Raw genomic sequence first — 21,924 nt, forward strand, 5'->3', positions numbered from 1 at the left:
GAAACTGATCTGGAATGCATTTTGTTCCTTACAACTGCTCAGCTCTTCGGTTGTTTACTGTTTCAGCCTCCTTTACTGATACAAGTTAGGAAAGGGCATGTCAATGACAGATACTTTCAAAACACATGCCTTGTTAGTAGATGAGAAGCTGATCTGTGGAAGGGAAGGGGTGTTTTCCATGGCTGGGACACATCAGTGTGTGGAAGCACACATACACTCGGAGAAGGGATATGTTAGAAGATCCTACCATTAAAATTCAGGACTGGGCTTTTATAGTGTCGGGTGATTGACTGTCAGATCTCTTCAGGCCAGCTGTGTCAGCTCAGCAGCTTTAGATAAAATATTGGCAGTGTCAATAGAATGTTTGTTCCTTTGTCAGGTGCTTTACCAGGTCTACCACATCTTCATCGCACTATCAGGATGTTTAACTTTGGGATTGATGAGTCAGACTGGTTTCAGATTTATTCTACACTAAAAGTGCTGTGATGCCCCCTTTTCCATTTATCACCAGTAGCTTTGCAAATACCATTTGCCACTGGTGGCATTGTTCGAGTTGTTTTACCCCGTTTCAGGCAGAGCGTCCTGGTGGAATCTCCAGTCACCTCTGCCAAGGACTTGGAAACAAGAGGCATTTTAGAAGTGTGTTATTAACTTCCCTTCTGATGGGGACTTTAATCCTTACTAGTATTTTATTACAAAAGGACTTCCATGAAATTTATTGAGCTGTTTGTAAGCAAATGTTCACTGAGTGCATGCCTTTCTCATGTCAGTTGGTAAAAAATCCAAACAAACTCATGCTGCTTCCCTCTTTCTTGTTACAGCAAACCAACCCCATTGATGTGCAGTCCATTGAAGAAATTTTGAGGGTAGGTACTCTTAAATAATAGATCTCTGTGTTTGCTTAGATTTTGCATGCTTTAAGGCAATTTCTCTGCTTCTGTTCACTCAGCAGATGTAGCTGTCACTAGTTTCAGGGTGTGTTGAGAAGTAAAGATAAGAACCTTGAATACAGCTGGAGTTGTAAGATCTGTCTTTCTATCAGTAAGTGTAATACAGTCTGGTACAGTTCAAGACTGGCAAGTCATCTGAGACAGCCAGAACTACTACATCAGGTCAGGAGTCTGCCATTCCTAAGTGCCCTTCATCCAAAGGCTCTGGACAAGCTGTCTGGTGTCTGTGTTGCCAGCCTCAGCAGCGTGGCCCTGAGCAGGAACACTCCTGTGTCCTTCCCACCTGCCTGTATATGGCACTGCTGCTGCTCCCTCACTGTAATTCCAGCCTTGTCATGCAGAGCAAAGTCCTGGCTGATTCTGTAACCTTGTGTCAGAACTGACTGTGAGCAGTGCACAGGCTTCAAGTGGCTGTGGCCGAGTCCATGTTATCCTGTCCCAGTGCACGGTGTGAAAATGCCCTGGGATTCCCAGACCAGTGGTGCTGATCTTGATGAGACAGTTCCTTGATGTCAAATGCTATTCTGAGATGCTGAAATCCTGGTGGAGCATTTTGGTTTCTGCAATTCACTTCCCTTGCTGTTGCTTGAGGTTGCAAAATCCTGATACCTCGGTTGCTCTCCAGAAGCTGCCATTGGGGCAACGTTTTAGCTGGAGGGGAGCTGTGCACTGGTGCCCACTGGCTGCCCTGTGCTGGTTGGGGTTGCTGCATGAGGACTTCTCCTGGAAGTCTGGCATCCTTTTGTGTTTCACCAGACATATTCTATATTCTTGTCTGTTAGTAATGCATATCACTATTTTTGTAGCAACCATGGGCAAACATGTCCAAATGCATGAACAGGTAAATCCAAATGAATCTCTGAAGCATGAAACTTGATCTGTGCCTATCAGCAAAAATCCTGATAGCTGCTCCTCCCAATCTCTTTCTAGGAAATGACCCGCTCTTGGCCACCTCCCCTGACAGCTCTTAATACTCCTACTAAAGCAGAGCCTCCCAAATTTCCATTCCCAGCAAAGGTAAGACACTGTTTCTGCCAGGACTTTTGATAAACTAGAGGAGAGCTTACTGGCTATTGCATTTGTTTCCATCTGATTTTGTCCCCCTTCTGTAAATAAAGGCTGTTAGGAGGTAGTACCTGCAGAATTAGTCAGATCAATTAAAGCACAACGGGGATGAATAAAAAGTGCTTCAGCAACTTAGACATTTGTTGTAATTGCAGCCTTCAAATACCACTACTTTTCTGAGATGTTTTAAGTATCTCTGCTGAAACACAAAGTACGTTTTATCTTTTGGTCAACAAAAATATTTGCTGGATGTGTTAAACAGAAGTGTTTGGCAGCTCTTATAAAATTTTTAAAATATTTCTTCAAGAATGCACATACACCTAATGTAATGTAACCACAACCCATTTTTGGTGACAGTAGCACATTATAATTTCTGTCCGTGCTAAGCTTTGTCAGGCTAGTGTAGGCTATGGGACACTTTGACAAGATAGTTGAAATCTTTATTGCAGTAAAGTAACACACGAGAAAACTAATCAGTACACTGCTCTTACGAGAGAGCTCATTTATTTTATTCTCAATTTGAACTTTGTCCTTTTTTTTCCTAGGAATTGCAACCTGAAGGATCTGTAGCAAAGGATCAGAGTAAGTTGATACCCAAAGGAAACACACAGTATGTGTATTGACAGATAGTTTTGTGTGTTGTGTGTTACACATGACGTGTTGAGTGTTTGCATTGATTAAGAGGTGTGGTTTCCTCTGCTTTGTTGAACTGTGATGAATTTAGAAATGGCTTAAGGGATTGTGTACATTTATTACCTAGACATTAAGGCAGCTCTGCATCAGAGGACAAATGGTATTTCATTAGGAAACCCCTTTTGGAATAATAAATAATCTGAATGACAGTTATGGCCTAGAACACAGTGATGAGTCTAATCTGGTGCTCAGAGACCATAGGGTAAAAAAGGCTATAAAGGATGCAAATAAATCCAACCTGTTCATTTTTGATTTCCAGAGCAGTATGGAACACCTTCAGAAATGTTGCCAGGTTCTCAGCCAAGGACATCGTAAGTAACCAGACCCTACTCACATCTCTACTGTGCAGTTTATTAAAATAATCTGAAAAAAAAAATAAAACTGGGTTACTCAATGTTTCTGAAGATTAAGGTTTTATCAGTGTGATTTTTCTTAGAAAACTTCCAATGCAGGGAATTTTCACCAACAGAAACATCATTGTTTCATGATGGAATCATAGAATCATTTAGGTTGGAAAAGACTTTTAAGATCGTCCAGTTCCATTCTTAACCTAACAATGCCAAGTCCACTAAACCTTGTCATGATTACGATGACTGTGTTAAAACCAAAACAAAACTGAAGAAAAAACCCAACTATTAATGCACCGGATTCAAATTATTTTATTTCTTTTAATCTGTGGCTATTTAACGTCACAATTTTGTGCTCTTCAACCTACAATAATGCATCCAACTGACATAAATCACAAAGGATACAAACTGAATCTGATTGATCCTGGATATTGTTTTGAAGCCTGGGAGAGCTAGTAATGCTACACCTACAAGAACTATAAAAAACAGGGCTGAAATTTAAAAGCAAAAAAAAAAAATATTGGTATATAAAGTAACTTGGTGCTGTCCTTGTAGGTGAAAGTGGTTATCTGTTAATTAGGTTAATTACAAAAGTTGCTTGAAAGCGTTTTTGTGTGGGCTGACAATAGTCTTTTAGGATTAACTTGGCCAAATGCAGCATTTCTAGGTTCTGAGCCCTGAATAACAAACAGAAATCTTTTCATGTCTGGAAGGCTCAGGGGTCCCTGTGCAAGGCGCTTGCTGAACTGTTAAATTTAAATGTCTGTCAGTTCATATGATACATAAAGATCTTGTTACTCCATGAGATGTTCTTCCGTGGAAGGCTGCAAACTATAGTGTACAAAGCTTACTCCACTTGTTTGCCTTTTCCTTATCACAAATCATTTAATTAAAAAACAAACAAAACTGGGCTAGTCACAAGTAACAGCAAAAGCCTATCTCCATCTTGGTTGAGATTCGAGAATTTTTCACTCAAGTTCTGTAGGGTCTGTTAAAGATCCCTTTTCCTACTGTTCCAGCATAATGCAGAGGAGCCCTCACTGGGAGAGTGGGATAGTGTCTTGCTGAGTAGTCAAATACTCGCTTAATCTCTTCTTTATTTTGCTTCACTTTCATCCACCCCAGTTTGCTCCTCCTCAATGATGTCTGGAAATTTTCACTGCACTACTAAAACTAGTAGTTCCAACTGCTCCAGCCTGTGCCTTCCTCCCCAGCTACCCTATGACCATCATCATTATTTCAGTTGTCAGCTGCTTGTAAAAATCCCTTTAGTCTGTTTTCCAGGCAGCAGAGAGAGAAGAGATTTTCTATGCAGACAAGAATTGGAAAAGACTCCTTTCTTAACCCACAGGGCCAGAACTGTAAATTTGGCGTGGTATGGAGCTCTGTCCTTAGCCATGATCCCCTCTCTGCTCAGCATCCTTGCCGGGCACTTCAGAGCCAGAGCTCATCTGGAAGGGATATGTGAGCCCATGGTTGGCAAAGGCAGTGGAAGCAGGAGGAACAGGGTGGTCTGGGTTTGTGTCCAAGTGAAGTTTGCCTGAGGACTTTCTCTACATCTTTCCCTTGAAGAGATGCATCCCTTCTTTTTTGTGTTTGTTTTCTCTGGAACAACAGGCCTGGCTTTCTGTGCTGTTCAAAGCGCACGTGACTGTCTGAAAATTCAGCTGCCTGCAGTAGCTTGTGTTTCAAAGTGTAGCTGGCTGAAAACAAACAGTGATTGTGCTGGTTAATTAGAAGATGAAATCCCAGGGCATCTGTGTGCCCAAATTAAGCATTCAGCTTTTCAGAGCGTGCAGGGATTTCCCAGATGGATTTCATTCTTGAATGCAGCCATGAAGTTTGCACCTGGCAGTGCTGGAATGGAAGCAGCCCTTCTTTTAAAAGGGGAGATGCCAGCTCATTCTTAGTGATGCATCTTTAACCTGGCTAGCAGAGGGGGACCAGCCTGTGCTTTCAGTGAGGTTGTTTGGCAAGTGAAAATAATTTTAGTGCTGCTTCTCTCACTGAAAGAGCTCTTTAAATAGCTTTAGGGAGATTAATGGTGTGTATATAAGCTGCAGATGAACAGGTCCTGCAAATGAAACCTTGGCATCTATTAATTCCTGAGCTAACTGGAGCATTAAAATTATTAAGGCAGATTTATTTTCTTTAACTAGGCTATTTAACAATTTGTCAAAACCTTGTTTTGGGGAAGCTGGCTTTGTCTACCCTTGCAGAAGTATGACTTGAAGTTTTAGTGTTCTTCCTTGATCCCAAATAGAGCATAAGTAGTTGCAGTGTTCTTTTATGCATTTTATTTACCAGCACCTCAGGTGGGAAAGGTAGTCCTTTTTATTACAAACAGTTTAATCAGATTTAAAGAGATCTGTGTAGTCTCTTTGCATGTCCCTGTCCATAGCATGGGTTTGAAACTAAATTATCTCTAAGGTCTCTTCCAACCCAAACCATTCTATGATTCTGTGATTGTCCTTTCACCTCTAAAGCAAATAAGTCCACAATTCTTAAAGCAGAACAGAACAAAACAAAACAAAAAAAACCCACCCCTAAAAAAAAAAAATAAAAAAATTAAACCTTTTAGCATCCCTGAAAGTTTCTTCACTACCATCTTTGAAGGACTCCTTCCCCTGAGGAGTTGTAAAAGAAAATAAAAAGAATCCATTGAGATACCAGTAGATGATTAGCCAAACTGCCCAGAAGTGTGAAGAGTGCCTGTACTGCCACTGTTCTTTTTAATTTCTGTGCCTCATCTGTCTGGCAGTGAGCTTGGGCTCTGGCCCACAAGCACAGCTGGCTCACGCAGGATTGCTGCAGGCTGTTTTCCTTCTGTAGGAAATTTGGGGCTCTCCCTTTCCAAGGTGGTGTCTCATAGTGCTTCCCTCCAGTGTTTACTCTAAATGAAGAGGCAAGAGGTGATTTCCAGCGAGAAGGTGTGTGAGGAAATGAGGCAGTGGAGGGTAGAGCTCAGGGGAATGGCAGTCAAAATGCCTGAACAAAGAAAGCACTGACTTTTTCCAACTTTCTCCCCCTTTTTCCAGGGTGATGTGGCCCTCTGGAGATTGTTTATAGTTGTTTTCTTGCTGTAAAACATGTTGTCATGAGGGGTCAGAGTCCTATTTTTCTTTTTTGGCCATAAGAAAAATTTCTTAAATTTTTCTAAAATTTCTTTCAAAAGCCCTTGATTTGAAGTGAGGTTGAAATAAGCAGAGTTTTGACCTGATTGATTAAAATCCCTTTCTCAGCTCCCAAGCTTTAGATTCCATTTTTGGAAGGACACTTGAATAATCCTCTGGGTTGAGGAGTCAATTGCCAGCTAGTTTCAAGATTTGAATAACGATACTTTCGAATAGCTGAGTTTTGCCTGCCTATTTTTTAACTCCTTTGTGATGCCTGCACAGTTGCCAGAGAGGGGGATAACAGTCTGGGAGAGCTTTGGGTCCCTCTCCTTCCCTTCAGCCTTTTAAGAACCTTGGTAATATATTGAAATTGCGAACAGTACTTTCTACCTGCAGACACAGGACGAAATGATGCTTTTGGAAATGTTTGTGGGCAGCCTGCTGTCTTATCTAGCAATAGTGAAACAGGGCTTGTGCCTCCCCACTTGTAAACTGCTCTGAGTAGCTGAACTGCTCACCAGTACTGCTGATATGTGCAGGAGCATGGAGTTCACTGAGCAGAGAAGAGATGGGAGGGAGGCTTGACTTGGGCATTGACTTAGTGTGATAGGAGACTTGAGCAGCAAAACGAGAACCCCTGGGACAGAAGAAACATTCACAGCCCCTGAGAGTAGAGTGTGAGAACATGCACAGCTCCCAGTGCTCCTGATACTTTCTGTCCCCTGGGGAGCCAGTACAGGCTGATATCATGAGAGTTTCTTATTGTACCAGTAAAAAAAAGTAAAACATTTTAACCATTCATTTCAGGTAATGACAGGGTTTATTAGATTTGAGCGTGCCAGATGTTCAGAAAGGGTGGGGGTGGTTGGTTTGTTTTGGCAAGTACAAACCAAGTCTTTATCAGTGTCTGCTGCTTCAAAATGTGGTTGCCTTGGCTGATATTTATCTTCTGGTTGTCTTTCAGAATGCTCCAGGACGACCTGCAGCTCAGTGATAGTGAAGAGAGTGGTGACGATCAAGTCGGTTTTAGCTGTTTTATACACTAGGCACACAGACTTCCCTTTAAACATCACCACTTGTTGCACTGTTCTGAGTTCTGAGCTAACCTTTCCTCCCCCTCTCCTCTTTGTCTTTGTGAACAAAACAGGTTGTCGAAAAGTCACCTTCTTCATTTGCTCCTCCAAGGTACAGGTTTGTTCCCAAACTACTAGCTAGACCACTTAAGGAGAAAAACAAAACTGCTTTTTATATGTGGGGTAGGAGGGTAAGGGTTCCTGGTTTCTCTTGTAGCTACAGACTTTGGTTTCTGGCTGCTCTTGAAAGTCAGCTTTAGTAGTGTGGGGTTTTCTGGAAAGCTCCAACTAGAAATGAATAATCCAGGCATGCTGGCTTCTGCCTATGAACCAGAGCTGTACTTCCTCAACTGCTCCTTTCTCTTCTCCCCCTCCCCTCCACCAGTGTCTTTAGATCACACTGCAGCTGATGGGATTTTCAGATGTAGGGTCAATGGGTGAGATACGAGTCCAGTTTTAGCTCAGAAGGAAGCCCAAAACAGCCAAGTGGGTAAAGAACAGGAAAGGGGTAGAAAGACTCATTGAGGCTGTTTCAGCTCTTCTTGGTAAGGAAGCTGATTGTAAGCAGTTCCTGCCACATATTGTTAGTCAGAAGCAATATTCAAGATGGACTGAACAGCCACATGCCAGCATTTGAGGAAGAAAGATGGAAAAGCTCAACATTTTTCCTATAGGAGAGCACTGACATAGATTTTTTGGCTTGATATGCATATTCTTCAAGCACAAGGGTGGTCTACAAAGTCAAACTTGCAGAGGAGCACACCAATACTTGGCATGATGTGTGACTCTACAAACTCTTAAAATAGGTGTGATCTCATGATATCAGTCTTGGATCAGCAAAGAGCTTGCCTCCAACTCATACAAATGTGTTGACACTGATGTAGGAAAGTAAAGTAGAAAAAATAAATTAAAATATCTACATTTTAATTTTGTAAGCCTGAATCCAAAGAAAAACACTGTGCATAACAAGGGGCAGCTCTTCCTTGAGTCCATCCACTCCATTGTCAGTGTGGAGGAAACCACTTTTTGTTAGAGCAGGGTGTTGCAAGAAATGCTGCTGCCTAATGTGGCTATTAATGAAGTGGGTACAGCAGCATGACCAAGTAACACAGATGAAGGGAAAACTTAAGGGGGAGAACAGAAAAAACAGAAACCATCTTGAAATAGATGTTCCTGCCTTGTTCACTTTTATTGGAAGTTTTTCATTTTGAGAGTTGGGATTTTCAGAAAAGCACTGGGCAGTTTCAGTGGTTTTTCAACTTTGGTTGGCAAAATGCAGCTCCACATCGTAGCAGTGGCATCCTGCCTACATCTTTGACTGGGTTGGAGTTGAAGGTTTTATTGTCTCCAGCGATTTTGTATTATAGTGCTTTATTTGTTGAATATGCCAATCTATTTCTCTGGCCTTCTCCCCTCTTGTCTCTGTGACAAAACATGGGGTTTCAGTTATTTTTGAATACTGCCCTGTCAATATAATAAGTAACCTTCAGCCACGCTGCTTTCTAATTTTATCTCACGGTGGCCTTGCAGTTCCTTACAGTCCCAGCCCAAGAGTGTGGCATCAGCACATTCCAGCAGCTCGGAGTCAGGGAGCACCAGTGACTCAGACAGCTCCTCAGACTCGGAGACAGAGAGCCACTCGAGTGACAGTGAAGCAAACGACCCTCCAAGAGCACCAGCACCTGAGGTGAATGCATATGAAAGGCAGAGGCTGCTTACACGGACCCTTGCCTCACACTCTGCTGTCTCAATGCAGTCAGGGCAGGAGACCTGAAACACTGTCATTGTTCAGGTGTCCCCTTGACATCTTTGCTGCATCACTTGACTTTTCTTGCCCTTTGCTTCCCTTCTAGAGTTTGTCAACTTTAGTTACCCTTAGTACGAACATAATTAGACTTTCAGATGCCCAACCTGGAAGTGTTCTCCTGTATCCTTAGGTATAATTGTCTAGCCCTCCTGGAGGAATCAGTGGGGAGATAAGAGAAGGCACAGATGGGAAGTATAGCTGGGCTGTGGGGGGCCCACCTCTGCCTGTGCAGGATTTCTGGGTGCCTTTATGGGCAGTGTCAGGGTGAGAGCAGTTTCCTGATAATTTGAGAGAAGCTGCTGCCTCCCTGCAGCTTCTGTGCCTGAGTGACAGGTTCAGCTTCTCCCAGGTTGCAGCTGAAGGGATCAGACCTGCAGGAAGGGCTGGAATGTGCTTAGTCTTGCTGCTCTTGAATTTGGCTTGGATACTGCTGCAATGGCATTTCTGAGGCATTTACTGGGGAAAGCAGACCAACAGAACTTGGTGCCTTAAACTTTCACAATTGTGAGACCATGCATTTTAAAAAAATCTGCTGCAGGAGTGCTCATGTCCCATTCTTTCAAACAATTCTTCCAGCTTGCGAAACATTCTCAGGCCACTGGGAAGTACATGGCTGTGTCTGCAGACCACAGCTGATGCAAAACAATCTACTGGCAGTTTTGAGGTACTCTTACAAAACCCATTGTAAGTTATTTTTCCTCCCCTGCCTCAGCTCGAGCTCTTTCTTTTCACCTTAGAAGTGCACAAACAGGGAGAAGCCAAAAACAAGCTCTGAGACAGCCATCTCACTCTAATACTCTGCTCTCCAGCAGTTCAGTTACAGACTTGGCCCACTGCAATATGGTGTCTTTGAAGGAAGATGTTACGCTTCTCCTCTTCTACTAAATTCTGCCTGGTTTGTCCTGAAAATACTAATGATGTTCTAGCTACTTGCCATTGACCTTTTTGTCCATTTTTTATTCAGCCAACTGTTCATCCATGATGCTCTGGAGCAAGTTAGTGCACATGGCCTGTTTGTTTATAGTCAGTTCTTCACAGGCAAAAGCAAACACTTTGAGACCTCTAGGCAGCAGTCCCTGGGCTCTGGTAAGCTGCGCTAGGATGGAACCAGCCCATAAAGACATCAGTTTTGAATGTTTCCTTCCTCTTTTTGTCTGCAGCCTGAGCCACCAACTCCTAATAAGTGGCAGCTTGACAACTGGCTGACCAAGGTGAACCCACCAGCAGTGCCAACTGAGAGCCTCAGTGACATTGTCCGTGGAGATGGATGCGAGGAGGGCAAGAAGCAGGAGCAGTGCATCAGCAACAATTCCTCCCAGCAGCACACGGAGCTGAGGGAGCCTCCTCACAAGAGCCAAGTGACCAGGGCTCCTCAGGAGGCTCCTCTTCCAACCAAACACAGCTGCCAGAAGCCTCCTGCCCATGCCAGGGAGCCCTCACCCAGGAAGACCGTGGGGATCAAAGGGCCCAGCAAGCCCCTGCTGCACGAGGGGCCCAAGAGAGGCTTGAAGGTGGAGAGTGAGTCTGGTCCTTTGGAGGTCACTGACCAGTCTTTCAGGGACAAGCCAAAAGTCAAAAAAACAGTGAAGACAAAATCCAGTGACAGAAAGGACCTGAAACCAGGAGTTCAAGAGCCCTCTGAGCAAAAAAAGGACAAGGGCTCCCACCAGGCCAATGCCAAACCCTTCTCGGACCCCAGGCTCATGGGAAATGCCCAGGCACGTGATGCTCTCAGTTCCCTTCCTCAGGGCCAGGGCACAACCCCCATCAGGACCAGCAGCCACAGGCCTCAGGATTTGCCCAAGGAGAAACTGCCCTTGCCTCTCAGGGAGAAGTTGCTCTCACCAGTGAGGGATCCCCCACCCCGTGAATGCCTCGTGGTGAAAATAGATCTCTGTCACCTGGAAAAAGTCCCTCAGCCCCCCAGGAAAAATGGGCACCAGAGGAAAGCAGAGACCAAGGATCTTCCTGGTACAAGGAAACAGGACTTGAAGAGGAAAGCCACGGACACTCCTGAGGAGTCCCTTGGAAAAAAGAAGGTGAGAGGTGGAGTGGGAGGTTGGTTTGTACAAGAACCAAGTGTGGACTTCCCACTTCATGGGTTGGGAGTAGAGCCATTATTCTTCTATAAAGCTATTGTCAAGGGGAATGTGAATCAAAACTGTCTGCAGATGTTTCATGTTGGTCACAAATTCCCTCCTGAGCAAATGGAAAGCCCTGTAAGCTGTCTAATATGCTTGGGTGTTTTAGAATATATTTTTGCTCTGTTTTCTCGAAATCCTAGTTTTCTCAGACAATAAAACCAGTTGTAGCACTCACTTTCCATTGAATTACGAGACAGCCCTATATTTAACTCAGGTGATTGTTGCTCACAAGTGTTCTTTGAAAAGCTGACTCCCAGAGGGAGAGGACGATGAATATACCTCCAGCCAGCTGGGTCAGCTGCACAAAGAGTTGTCTGCAGGCCTTGTGGGGATTGGGTATTCCCTTTGGATATTTCAGTCCCTCACTCCCTTTTTGGTCCTCCTCACAGAGCAGGTGGCTCAGCACTTGGTATGGGTTTCATTTAGTTTTGCCATTTTATGAATTTCCTGAGTTGTGAGGGAGAATTGAGAAGAGAAGGGAGATGGTGAAGAAGCTTGGGACACCCCAGAAATTCCTGTTCTTGCAGAGCAGAGAAAGGGCAACAGGCAGTCAATCTGTCACATTTTTTCCTTTTGTCTAAGAGACACAGCAGAGGAGCTGTTTGATGTTAGACATGTCTTCCCCTTGCAATCTCAGTGCCTGACTGCAGGGAAGCCCCCCTCAGAGCCTCACTGTCAGTTCTGTCAGTGCATCACTACCCTTGGGACCTCACAGCAGCCAGCTGGGTCAGGTACAGCTGTCAGACATCTTTTGTGGCTGTGTGGAACCTGAAAAACAGTGTAAGGATGTGATCTCAGTGCTGGAGCCCTGTCCTGAGCGCCGTGCCAGAGGCAGACTGTGTCACAGCACAGCCTTGTGAGTGACTCCAAGCTGGCTGTGTCCCAGGCATGAGACAGACTGGGAGAAGAGCTCTGCTGAGAGCATGCTGGTGGGGAAGGACCTGGAGGTTCTGCTGGATGAGAGGCTGGACATGACCTACCAGTGTGTGCTCGCAGCCCAGAAAGTCAAACGTGTCCTGGGCTGCATCCAAAGATGTGTGCTCAGGAGACTGAGGGAGGGGATTCTGCTCCTCTGCTCCTCTCTGGTGAGACCCCACCTTTAAAATTTCACCTATATCAGCATTTTGGTGATAAAAACGAACCCTCCCTGCACATCTGGAGTATCTGTGTGACCTAGCTCACATGCTTTTGATTTTGCTTTTGATTACTGTTAGCAGCAACATGTTTAGCAGTTCCATCCCTGTCACTACAAAGCAGTTAATCTAGCCAAGCAAAATTAGATAAAATGTCATTTTAGGTTACTTGTCAATGAGCTTGCAATCTGTATTTTCTGTGCTGTGGGTTTGCAATTAATTGGCTCCAATAAGGTATTTTTTCTTCTGCTTTTAACCAGGCTCACTCAAACTTAGCTGTGTTGGTCTGTGTTTTATATGAACTTTGAAAACCTAAAGTGATTTTATGTTTCCTTTTTTTTCCCTTCATATTAGAGGGGAGAGAAGGAGGAGACTGATAGGAAGAAAATGAATTCAGAAAAAGAAACAAAATCATTGCAGTCTTCATCTAACAAAGACTCCAGTAAATTGAAGTGAGTATACAGTGGTGGAACGGCAGGATGTATAAATCCAAGTCTTTCCTAAACAGCTTAGATCAAGGAACTGCATCTCCTGTCCTTATACTCATGAGTTTGTTTCTAATATAATGCTCCTTCTGAAACCTAATCTACAGCAGATTTGCCTTTACATCCTGTAAACAACCAGTCCAGAAAGCAGCTCTGTAGGTGTGGGTAAGGGCAGTGAGCATTTCCCTTCCCCACTAAAGTTATCCTGTTGGCTTTGTCTTGCTCTCCTAAGTGACCCAATGGACACAAAATGGACACAATGCCCTTTTGAGTCCTGACTGTCTGGAATTTCAGGTGGCCTTTGTGACCAGGAATTCCTCATTTTTCCCTGTGCAGCATTTGCAGTGCTTCTGGTAACCCTGCTGGAGCTTCCCCTGTAATTGGCATACCAGAGCACTGCCAGCATTCTGGCAAGGCCTTTGCTTGAGTGAGTGGTTCTAAGAGCATGTTTCCAACTGGGCAGTGTTCCCAAGAGGGGAGACTCATCCCTCAGTCATGGGCTACTGCATTCAATTCCTGCTTGCTTGTGGCTTGAATTTGAGGTGTTGGCTTGGGTTGGTATGTGGTGTTGAGGTTTGTGTCCTGACAACAGTTGTAAACTGCTTTTCTGAAGAGAAAACACTGACGTGCTCCGGAAGCACTGAGGAATTGGGACTAACATTTACTTGGGTGAAGGGATATTTGGATTGTGGTATATTGCAAGAGCTTTAATTCTGGGACTTATTCCTCCATTTTTCTCAGTGAGAATGAGCACCTGTTTTAGTCGTGTTCTGGCTTTTGGAGTGGGAAGGAAAGGATGCGTTTTTGGGGAGAGAGTGTGCTTGGGCAAGTCAGGTGGTGGTTTTGTGCTCTGTGGTGCATCAGCTGTGCCAAGGTGGAGAAGCTTGGGAGCATATGTATGATGTGTGTGTGGGGGTCCAAACCATGGGAAAAAGTGTGTGATGAAAGAGGGGAGAGGATTATCCCATGCACAACAGAATGAGGCAGGATGTGCACCATCACACCTCAGTATCCTCACTGCATTAAACTTCATTTCCTCCTCTTCTGATGTTGCAGTCCATGAGCTGGGATTCCCTGCTCAGTGTTTTCTTAGAATCTTCAGGAAATAGAATAAAAAAATGTAAATGAGCAGTGGTAAAGCAAAATTTAGAACTATTTGGTGCTACTTAGAGCTGCCAGAGTTCCCTGCTCATCCTAACTTCAAATGATCAGAAGTCTAATGTTGTTAAATGTGATAATCTCTGCCATTTAAAAGCATAGCATTTTAAGTTTCTCTCAACTTTGTGAGTGTTGTCTGGTTAATCTGGCAAGTCTTAAAGGAGGAACTCAGTTTAGTTCTGTCAAAGCACATACAGGATCAAGTGTCAGGGTGAGTATCTCTGACCACAGAAGATACGATCTGCTGGAAGGGGATGAGGCAGGCAGTGCTGCAGTTCATTTGCCTTGTTGGGCAATTTTTCCCAGGGATTTTAGTCACTGCAATTGCCTCCCTCACTGAGTGAAAAGGGGCTGTATTGGAGGCATGGTTTTTTTGCAGTATCCTGATGTTCTGGTTACAAGTGTTTGCTCCAAGGACAAGTTCAGAGGATTATTCCTACCTGAAAAGCAGCTTGATTGTATGTTGATGGTAGGTGAAGCTTTGCTGTCTAAAGAACAATGAAACCCCTTAAGTTTCATTTCACTTTTGCTGAATTCTTTGTATAAACAAATAATCTCACACCTCCAGAGGAGTTTAAACAGAATTGGCACATGATGTAAGTAAGTTTGTAAAAAATCCCTACATTGTATGCACACCATATTTATGAATTTCCTTCCCATCTCTAGAGCATCAAAAGCTTCATTAGAAACTCAGAAGAAGGATGTGCTCCCGCCCCTGCCAGCTGCGTCTGCTGCACAACCTGCACCAAAGGCAGCCAAGATGACCCAAAAGAGTCAAAAGAGATCCAGAAATGAGACTGATGAGCTGCCTGCCATGGATAACCCTGCCAGGAACAAGAGTAACCACAAGGATCCTTTGTTTTCCAAGCACAGGAAAGTGGAGGGAAATCATACAGAGCTGTCGAAGGGCATCAAAGTAGGTGTCCAGGATGAATGGTGGGATGTTTCTTCCAATCTGGGTGCTGTGTGATTCTCCTCAGAAACACACTCTGTAAAAACCAAAGGCATGAGAATCATGTTTATGCTAATCACCATTTCAGATTGTAGGCAACTGCAAATACAATACTTGTGTATTGGTGCAAAAATAAGTGTGTTTATGAAAAGAAATAGGGGATTGAAAACAAGTAGCCTGTGGCATTGAACTGCAAACCAGGTATAAGCTTTTATAACTTGTTTATAAAATGGTTCATGATCCTTGCAGCTGGGTCTTTGCATTTCTGGGTTACAAAATTAGATTACATGGCTATTCACTGGAGGCTCAGGGTGTGTGGTCTGGATGTTGCTTTGTGTGTGTTAAGCTAGACTGTGGACACTCTATTAGCTGGCTCTAACTGCTTGCTTTTTCCTTTTCTCTGTAGTTAGTAATGGGGAATCAGCAATTGTTGTGTGGTTAAGGTGGAAATAAGTGTGAATAGATCTTGCCATTCTGCCTTGGCTAGAGGACATGAAAACTGTGCTGCTTGAAGCCTCACTGCTCTCTTAGTCATTGTGCAAGGAAACCTGCTGCTGAATTTCTCTGAGCTTGGGACAAGTTTGAATGGTGTTAGGCATGACCAGCAGTCAGGTGAGAAGTAAGCAGGGTTTGCTGGGGAAGAGAGCCTGGAGAATAGACTATGCTTGGAACAGATGAACATTTTCACTTGAAATTTAGGGAAGCCAGACTTTGGAATTGGTTTAGGCATAGCTCTCTAATCAGCTGTATGTCTGTCTTTTTTCAGGGATCTGCAGGTGATGTCACAAAGCCTTTCCCAGTGCCTTCTTTGCCAAATGGTACCTCTAAGCCAAGGAGACCTCTGCTCAAGTTTGAAAAGTAAGGGTTTTTTTGACTCCTCATTTTTACTTTCTGAGGACATGAGGAAAGGCTGGCCATGAGGCCACCCTGGCTTCTGCTTTTTTCCTGAGCACTTCTTCGGGAGGAAAGTGGGGGAGAGATGTATGAGACTTGCCTTGTACTGCCTTCTCATGCCTACCCCCCACAAAGTAGAAGTTTATAGTTTTGCAACAGTTTTGGTTTAAGAGAAGCTGCTCTAGAAATTACATCTCTCTTGTAAGCAGGTAGCTTGAATGCAAGTTTTGGTCTCAGAAAAGTGTATGGTTGCTGCCAAATTTACTTTGTTCCAATTAAAATGTATTTACGGGTCTGTACTTGAGGAATGATAGTAAGGAATGTAAGTACTGCCTTTCCATGGCAATGAGGAAATTAATTTGATCCCATAGAAGCCCAACCTTAGGTGTTTTTTTATTTCTGAATGTAAATTTTCTACATTAGTCCAACATATGTTTTTAAAGAAATCAATCAACCCATAGCACCCTCTAGATAAGGAAGTAAAACTGATAATTATCCTACCCTTTTTCATCTGTTTTTCCTCTCTGTCCCCAATTTAGGCAACATTCAAAGGAATACTACATTGAACAGGCCCAGAGGCTGAAGCACAAAGCTGATGCAATGGTAAGTCTTGACCTTGTGCTGGGAATGTTGACCAGCTCCTGCAGTCAGCCTTCTTGCCTGAGTGTGTGGGAATGAGGCTCACTGGTTACCATGACTTCTATACTCCATACATGGAGTGTGTTCAGTCATGTGTTGGGATGTTTCTCTTTGATGCAAACACATCTAGAGATTGGGATTCAGAACTGGCATTGTTGGGGTTTAGCTCTGAAGACGTATAAAAGCATCCTTGGAAAACAGGTGGAACAGTTAGTGTTAAGACAGTTTAAAAAGTCAGGATCTTGGCAGTTATTGAGTTGCTATTGACCGAGATTTGGAAGTGGCCTTGGCAGATCTGATTTTCTCTGCTCTGTGCAGTTTAACAGTGTGCACAAGTGAATGTATTGCTTTGCTAATTATGGCAAATAATTATCTCAGATAATGTCCATTTGCTGCTTTCTGTTTACCTGGGAAAATGAAGAGAGGGCATACTGGAGTGGGAAATCCTCCTGTGCCTTGCAGAAGGAAGCCTCCAAGACCAGATAACAGTAGTATCTAAAAAAAAGTGATGATAATAAATTGCTCAAGGAAACCATTGAACAAAGAGGGACAAATGTAGCACACAAAGTTGATGACTGGGATCACATTAAGGGTTCTGCTGAGAACCCTTTAATTTTCACCCAGAGGCCAGAGAAATCTTTTTCTTTCTTCAAATCCTGCCTAACTAGGAAGAAAAGGGAATTCAAATATGCCTGGGAGAAGTGTGCTTGGTCTTAGTTAAAAAATTTGAATTTTCTTCCCAATAGACTGACAAGACTGGAAAGGCCTTTGAGTACCTGGAGGCTGCCCTTTTATTCATTGAATATGGGATTGCCTTGGAATCAGATGTGCTGGAACCAAAATCAGCTTACAGCATATTCAGTGACACCATAGTTCTCATCAAGTAAGTGTCTTTCAGAGGGTGACAGTTTGGCATGTTTGGAGGGGAGGGCATTTTGACACAGAGTCAGTCCTCTGCTCAAGATCTTACAAAGTCCCTTGTACCAGGACTAAGAATTTAAGGCAGGTTTCCTGACTTTCCAACTGCTTTTAAGATAATGGCACGCACTGTTTTTTTCATAAACTGTGGGGCTTCAGAGTGCTCTGGTGACTGACAAGGTCCTTTTTATTTTGTTGCCATAGATTCATCATGACTTTGAAACCATTCGCAGATTCCTCAGTCTCTTCACACGGAAAAATCTTTGCTGTGTTACGGTGAGTAACTGTGCTTCTGTTCTTTTGTGCACTGCTTTGAAACCTGAGAGAGGGAAAGATCCGTTGCTTCCAGGGGTGAAGGAATGAGTAAAATGGGAGTTGGAGTTATGCAAGGAAAAAAAAAACAACAATGTAAAGGAACAGAAAAGAACACAATAATGAATTGAAACATCTCTAAAGTAAGCTGGGAGATCACAAGAAACCACATGTAGAAAGCACAAGCTTTAAAATTTGATCTGCTGGTAACTTGAGAGCACATAAGGACTTTCACCTAAGGTGAAAGAATGTGATTTGCCTGCCCATGTTTGAGCTGTGTAACTGAAGCTGTAGCTGAACATGGATGAGACACTTTTGGATGGGGGCTTACTCAGCCTTTGGCACCTCTGAGAGCCTGGGCACCTGTTTGTAAGAAAGACCAGAGGAGGCCTTTCCTTGTTTTCTTTCTTTCCTTTGTGATTTTTTTTTTTCCCCCACAAAGTTTTTTTTTTTTTTTTAATCATGATCAGAAGGAGGAGAAATTTTAAGCTTTCTTGATCTTCCAGTAGAGCTAAGCTGTGCCTGCCTCCATCCCACAAGGCTGATGAGGGCTGGGTGCAAACACTGACGCTCAGCTGTGTTTGTGTCCACAGCATGCGCTGCCAGTCCATTCTGCACATGGCAATGTTTGGTTACAAAAAAGACACTGCTATGAGGTATTCCAGACTCCTGAATGACCACTTTAAGGTAGGGCACAGGTACCACTAAGCTGCCAGCTGGATGACTGTGGTAGTTACTGATGTCAGCTGAACAATCCAAAACTAACTAGACTTTTATTTCTTGCTGCAGAGTAATTTCAGAGTAATACAAGCACCTTCTCCGGGAGTCGCAAGGTAAAATTTAAAAATTTGTTTTCGTATGTCTGTGTTTCAATGACAATGAGTAAGAGCTTTGCTGTGTTCTGTGGTCATTTCATGTGGCAGCTACCAGGCTGTCTTTTAAAATCTGTGGCTGAGCGAGACAAGGTTGTTTGGACCTTGACAGTGATGCTGATTCCAGTTACATTTTTTGGCCACCTTGCACAGGATAATTCATTGAGAAGTAAATGGTCTCTTGAGAGCAGTGGTGGAAGCCCTGTCATACCAGGGACTAAAATTAGGTTGGTTGAAGTGGTGGGAGTGTGATGAGCCAGGCTGTGTCTGGAAGGCGGCCGGCTGACCACATTTAGCTGCCCTGGGGCTATAAATACGTGTGTGTAGGCTGACCTGGCTGCTCTGAGGAGCTGCCAGAATCTCCAGCCTCCAGAGGAGGGGAGCTTCAGTGTGCCTGATTTGAAAGGCATTAGGGAAAACACTTGGATAATCTGGTGAAGACTTTCACAAGTAGGTGTAGAGTTTGGAAGATGGATGGGTGGACCTTCTCAATGTCTGGTCCCACTTTTTCTCTTGTTGAGTAAAGTCTTTCTAAATCGCTCCCAAAAACTTGGCCTTGCCCCCAAAGTACAATTGCTTGTGCTGTAGCTGAACACATCTCACTTTTCAACAGTCCACTCCATGCTGCAGGCCTGGGTGACATCGGATACCTCCTGGCATGAGGCAGTCTTGCGGAAAGATGTTTAGCTCTGAAGTTGAATGTTCATGATGGTGTTTTTTTTCTGCTGCAGAAGCACAGGCTTGCCTTCTCCTCTTTCTCCAATACCCTCTCCTGCTGGATCTGTGAGTTCTCAGCTGGGATCAAATGATAGCAATGGCGTTGGCCACGGCGGCATTGGCAACAGCACTAGCTCTACTGTCACTGTCTCCTGTCATATCTCCAGTGTCACCTCTTCCTATGTCAACATCACCTCCTATATCCTCCATGCATATGAAATTTGGGAAAAGGCTGATGCACTGGCCAGAAAGAATAAAGGTAAGTTTTTGCTCTTTGTCTTTTTTGTCTCATGTGTCATGGTTGTGTGTGTATTAGCTTTGATCCTGACACTCAGTGCAGCAAGCACCATACCTAAAGATCAAAGCATGAAATATGTTGACTATATCTGCCAGGGCATATTGACAGAGATACTTGATGGTGATATATTGATGAGTGTTCCCATTAAAAGGTTTTCTTGGCATCCTCAAATGTCCAAGAGCTGGGGTGTTGAGTGCAGGAATCCAGCCAGCCTGTTTCATGGTAACTCAAGAAGTGTAAGGGGTTTGGTTTTTTTCTGTCTTGCCCTTTGGAGCACTGAGCTCTTCTGTGTTGGTTAACTTTGTTTAAAACTATAATTTTGGCCTGTAGCCTTGTGTTGTATTTTTTGTCAAATTTCCAGGTAATTTTGTCTTGAAGATGGTGAAGCTGGCTTCTCTGCCTAACAGAGAAGCTGAGCAGCACTTGAATTTGAGGCCTTGCTGGTATTTGCCAGAAGCAATTCCTAGAATTCTGCAGCTTTTTTTTTCTTTTTTTTTTTTTATACAGTTTTGTTGTTAAATATGTTGTGTTGTATTGTCCTTTGGTGCAAGCAGTGGTGAATACACAAAAGCCACAGGATGGATGCAGTCCAGCTGTGACCTGCCATCCCATGTGGCCTCAGCAGTGTCATTTTCCATACAACACAAAGTTTTGGAGCCAGTGTGGCTGAAGAGATGCATTGCCATGACCTGTTGGCAAACTTGCAAAAGAAAATAAGCACAATGTGCCTGGCTGGGTTGATGTAAAGCTGTAAAAATCCTCACGCTAGTAAGGCAGTTGCTGAAAATCAAAAGGCTTTCCAAGTCACCTTTGAATAAAAAAACTGGTTGTTGACTGTCCTCTGAGCAAATCTGCTTGCAGCAACAGTTCACGTGTGGCATTTTTGATTCTGTCCTCAAAAGGCTGATAAAAGACTGTCACGTAGAAGCAGTGTATGCTGCTAATAAGCCAGAGGAGTGAGTCATGGAGGAAAATGTGTGGGAGGGCAGCCTGAGCACAGCCTTGCATCAGTCAGGACTAAAATCAAAATGTGCTCTGTGTGGCTGGTCCTGATGTAGGGGGATGATGGCTGGGGTACTAAATACATTACAGGGAGTAGATCTGTGCAGGAGACCAGTAAATACTCATGTAGGATTGGTGGTGGTGTCACTGTTCAGGACAGTTGGAAGCATTTCACAACTGGAACTTACTGATAATCAGTGTAATATACAAAGAGGTAGAGAGAGTGAAAATGCAAAATGAATTAAAAAGGCCACATCCTTGATTCTTTTACGCAATTCATAAGGTGTAAGAAGAGGAAGAAGGAGCAGCAGCCTTTAGCTATCAAGATCCTATAAGCAGGGAACTCCTAAGCTATTGGAAAGCAGTGAGCTGTAACTGCTGTCCAATTCACTGGTGCAAAGCTGAAGTGCTTTCTGGAGGGTCTACTGACAGGTCCTAGCTCCTCACTAATTCAGAGCAGCACTTGGATCATGAGGCTGTAACAGATTGTCTTCAGCCTCTGATCTCCCCCTGCAAGGAAAAGCTGAAGCTGCAGGCATGGACATGAAGTCCTCCTTTCACATGATGCTGTGCTGATAGATCAGGTTATCTTCTGTTTGCTCAGAGAGGGGCTTTGAATTCCTTCTAATCCCCTATGGAGGGCATGGATTCTGTAAACAAAAGCAGGAAAATCAGAGGGAATGTGTTCTCTGCTTCTGCACTGGCAAGTATTAGAAAGGAAGCATTGTGCACTCTGCTTCTGAAGAGCTCCCTGCACAGCCAAGCAGAATTTTTCCACGTCTAGCTTCAATCTTTGGATGTCAAAAAGGATAGCTGAGAATGACTAGTTTCTGAAAATCTTTTTAGCAACAAGATTGAGCTGAAGAGTGAGGGACTGGGCCTGTGTCAGTGGGAGGCAGGTTATGCAGGAATATCTTGGAAGGGTGACTGCTAAGGAATAGGTGTGAGAATTTCCCACAGCTCATGGTTACCTGCACAGATGATTGCCAGCACAGAGCAGGGCTTGCAGCCTGCCAGCCCCTCACAGCAGGGTCAGGTGTGCTGCAAGAGCCACCTCCTGTGTGGGAGGAGGAGCAGGATGCCCTGGTGGTGGAATGGGAGGAATGTAAGGTCTGCCTGACACACCTAGTTAGAAGCAGTCCAAACCAGAGCTGTATAGCCTGGCAAGCTGCACAAATAGAGAAATCCTGATGTCTCCAAGGCTTGGGGTGGATGAAGGCAAGGGACCACAGCTGTGTGTGTTTCTGGGTGCTGCTCAGGAAGACACTCAAATTTGGCCTGTTTAGAATTTGGGGGAAGCTTGAAGCAGGGGCTGTGGTGTGAACACCCAAACTTTTGCCCCCTACCAC

At 43.9% G+C, this 21,924-nt stretch overlaps 1 protein-coding gene across 9 annotated transcripts in view; it reads left to right on the top strand.

The window, feature by feature from the left end:
* The window catches only part of AFF1 (ALF transcription elongation factor 1), a 75,048-nt gene that overhangs the window by 41,265 nt on the left and 11,859 nt on the right, over positions 1 to 21,924 (top strand). For all 9 annotated transcript variants that reach the window (XR_009933223.1, XR_009933225.1, XR_009933226.1 and 6 more), the window contains exons 4-20: positions 822 to 866; positions 1,881 to 1,967; positions 2,561 to 2,597; positions 2,968 to 3,019; positions 7,136 to 7,190; positions 7,319 to 7,356; positions 8,775 to 8,931; positions 10,212 to 11,090; positions 12,683 to 12,780; positions 14,638 to 14,887; positions 15,690 to 15,781; positions 16,357 to 16,420; positions 17,203 to 17,339; positions 17,579 to 17,650; positions 18,280 to 18,373; positions 18,476 to 18,519; positions 19,290 to 19,534. Coding sequence is in view for 5 of the 9 variants with exons in the window: in XM_062493053.1 (XP_062349037.1) it covers positions 822 to 866; positions 1,881 to 1,967; positions 2,561 to 2,597; positions 2,968 to 3,019; positions 7,136 to 7,190; positions 7,319 to 7,356; positions 8,775 to 8,931; positions 10,212 to 11,090; positions 12,683 to 12,780; positions 14,638 to 14,887; positions 15,690 to 15,781; positions 16,357 to 16,420; positions 17,203 to 17,339; positions 17,579 to 17,650; positions 18,280 to 18,373; positions 18,476 to 18,519; positions 19,290 to 19,534 (2,446 nt within the window). In the remaining 4 variants the exon portion in view is untranslated. The remainder of the gene's footprint in view (positions 1 to 821; positions 867 to 1,880; positions 1,968 to 2,560; positions 2,598 to 2,967; positions 3,020 to 7,135; positions 7,191 to 7,318; positions 7,357 to 8,774; positions 8,932 to 10,211; positions 11,091 to 12,682; positions 12,781 to 14,637; positions 14,888 to 15,689; positions 15,782 to 16,356; positions 16,421 to 17,202; positions 17,340 to 17,578; positions 17,651 to 18,279; positions 18,374 to 18,475; positions 18,520 to 19,289; positions 19,535 to 21,924) is intronic.

Source organism: Cinclus cinclus, chromosome 5, assembly GCF_963662255.1.
Source record: "Cinclus cinclus chromosome 5, bCinCin1.1, whole genome shotgun sequence".
In the NCBI taxonomy this organism is placed as follows: Eukaryota; Metazoa; Chordata; class Aves; order Passeriformes; family Cinclidae; genus Cinclus; species Cinclus cinclus.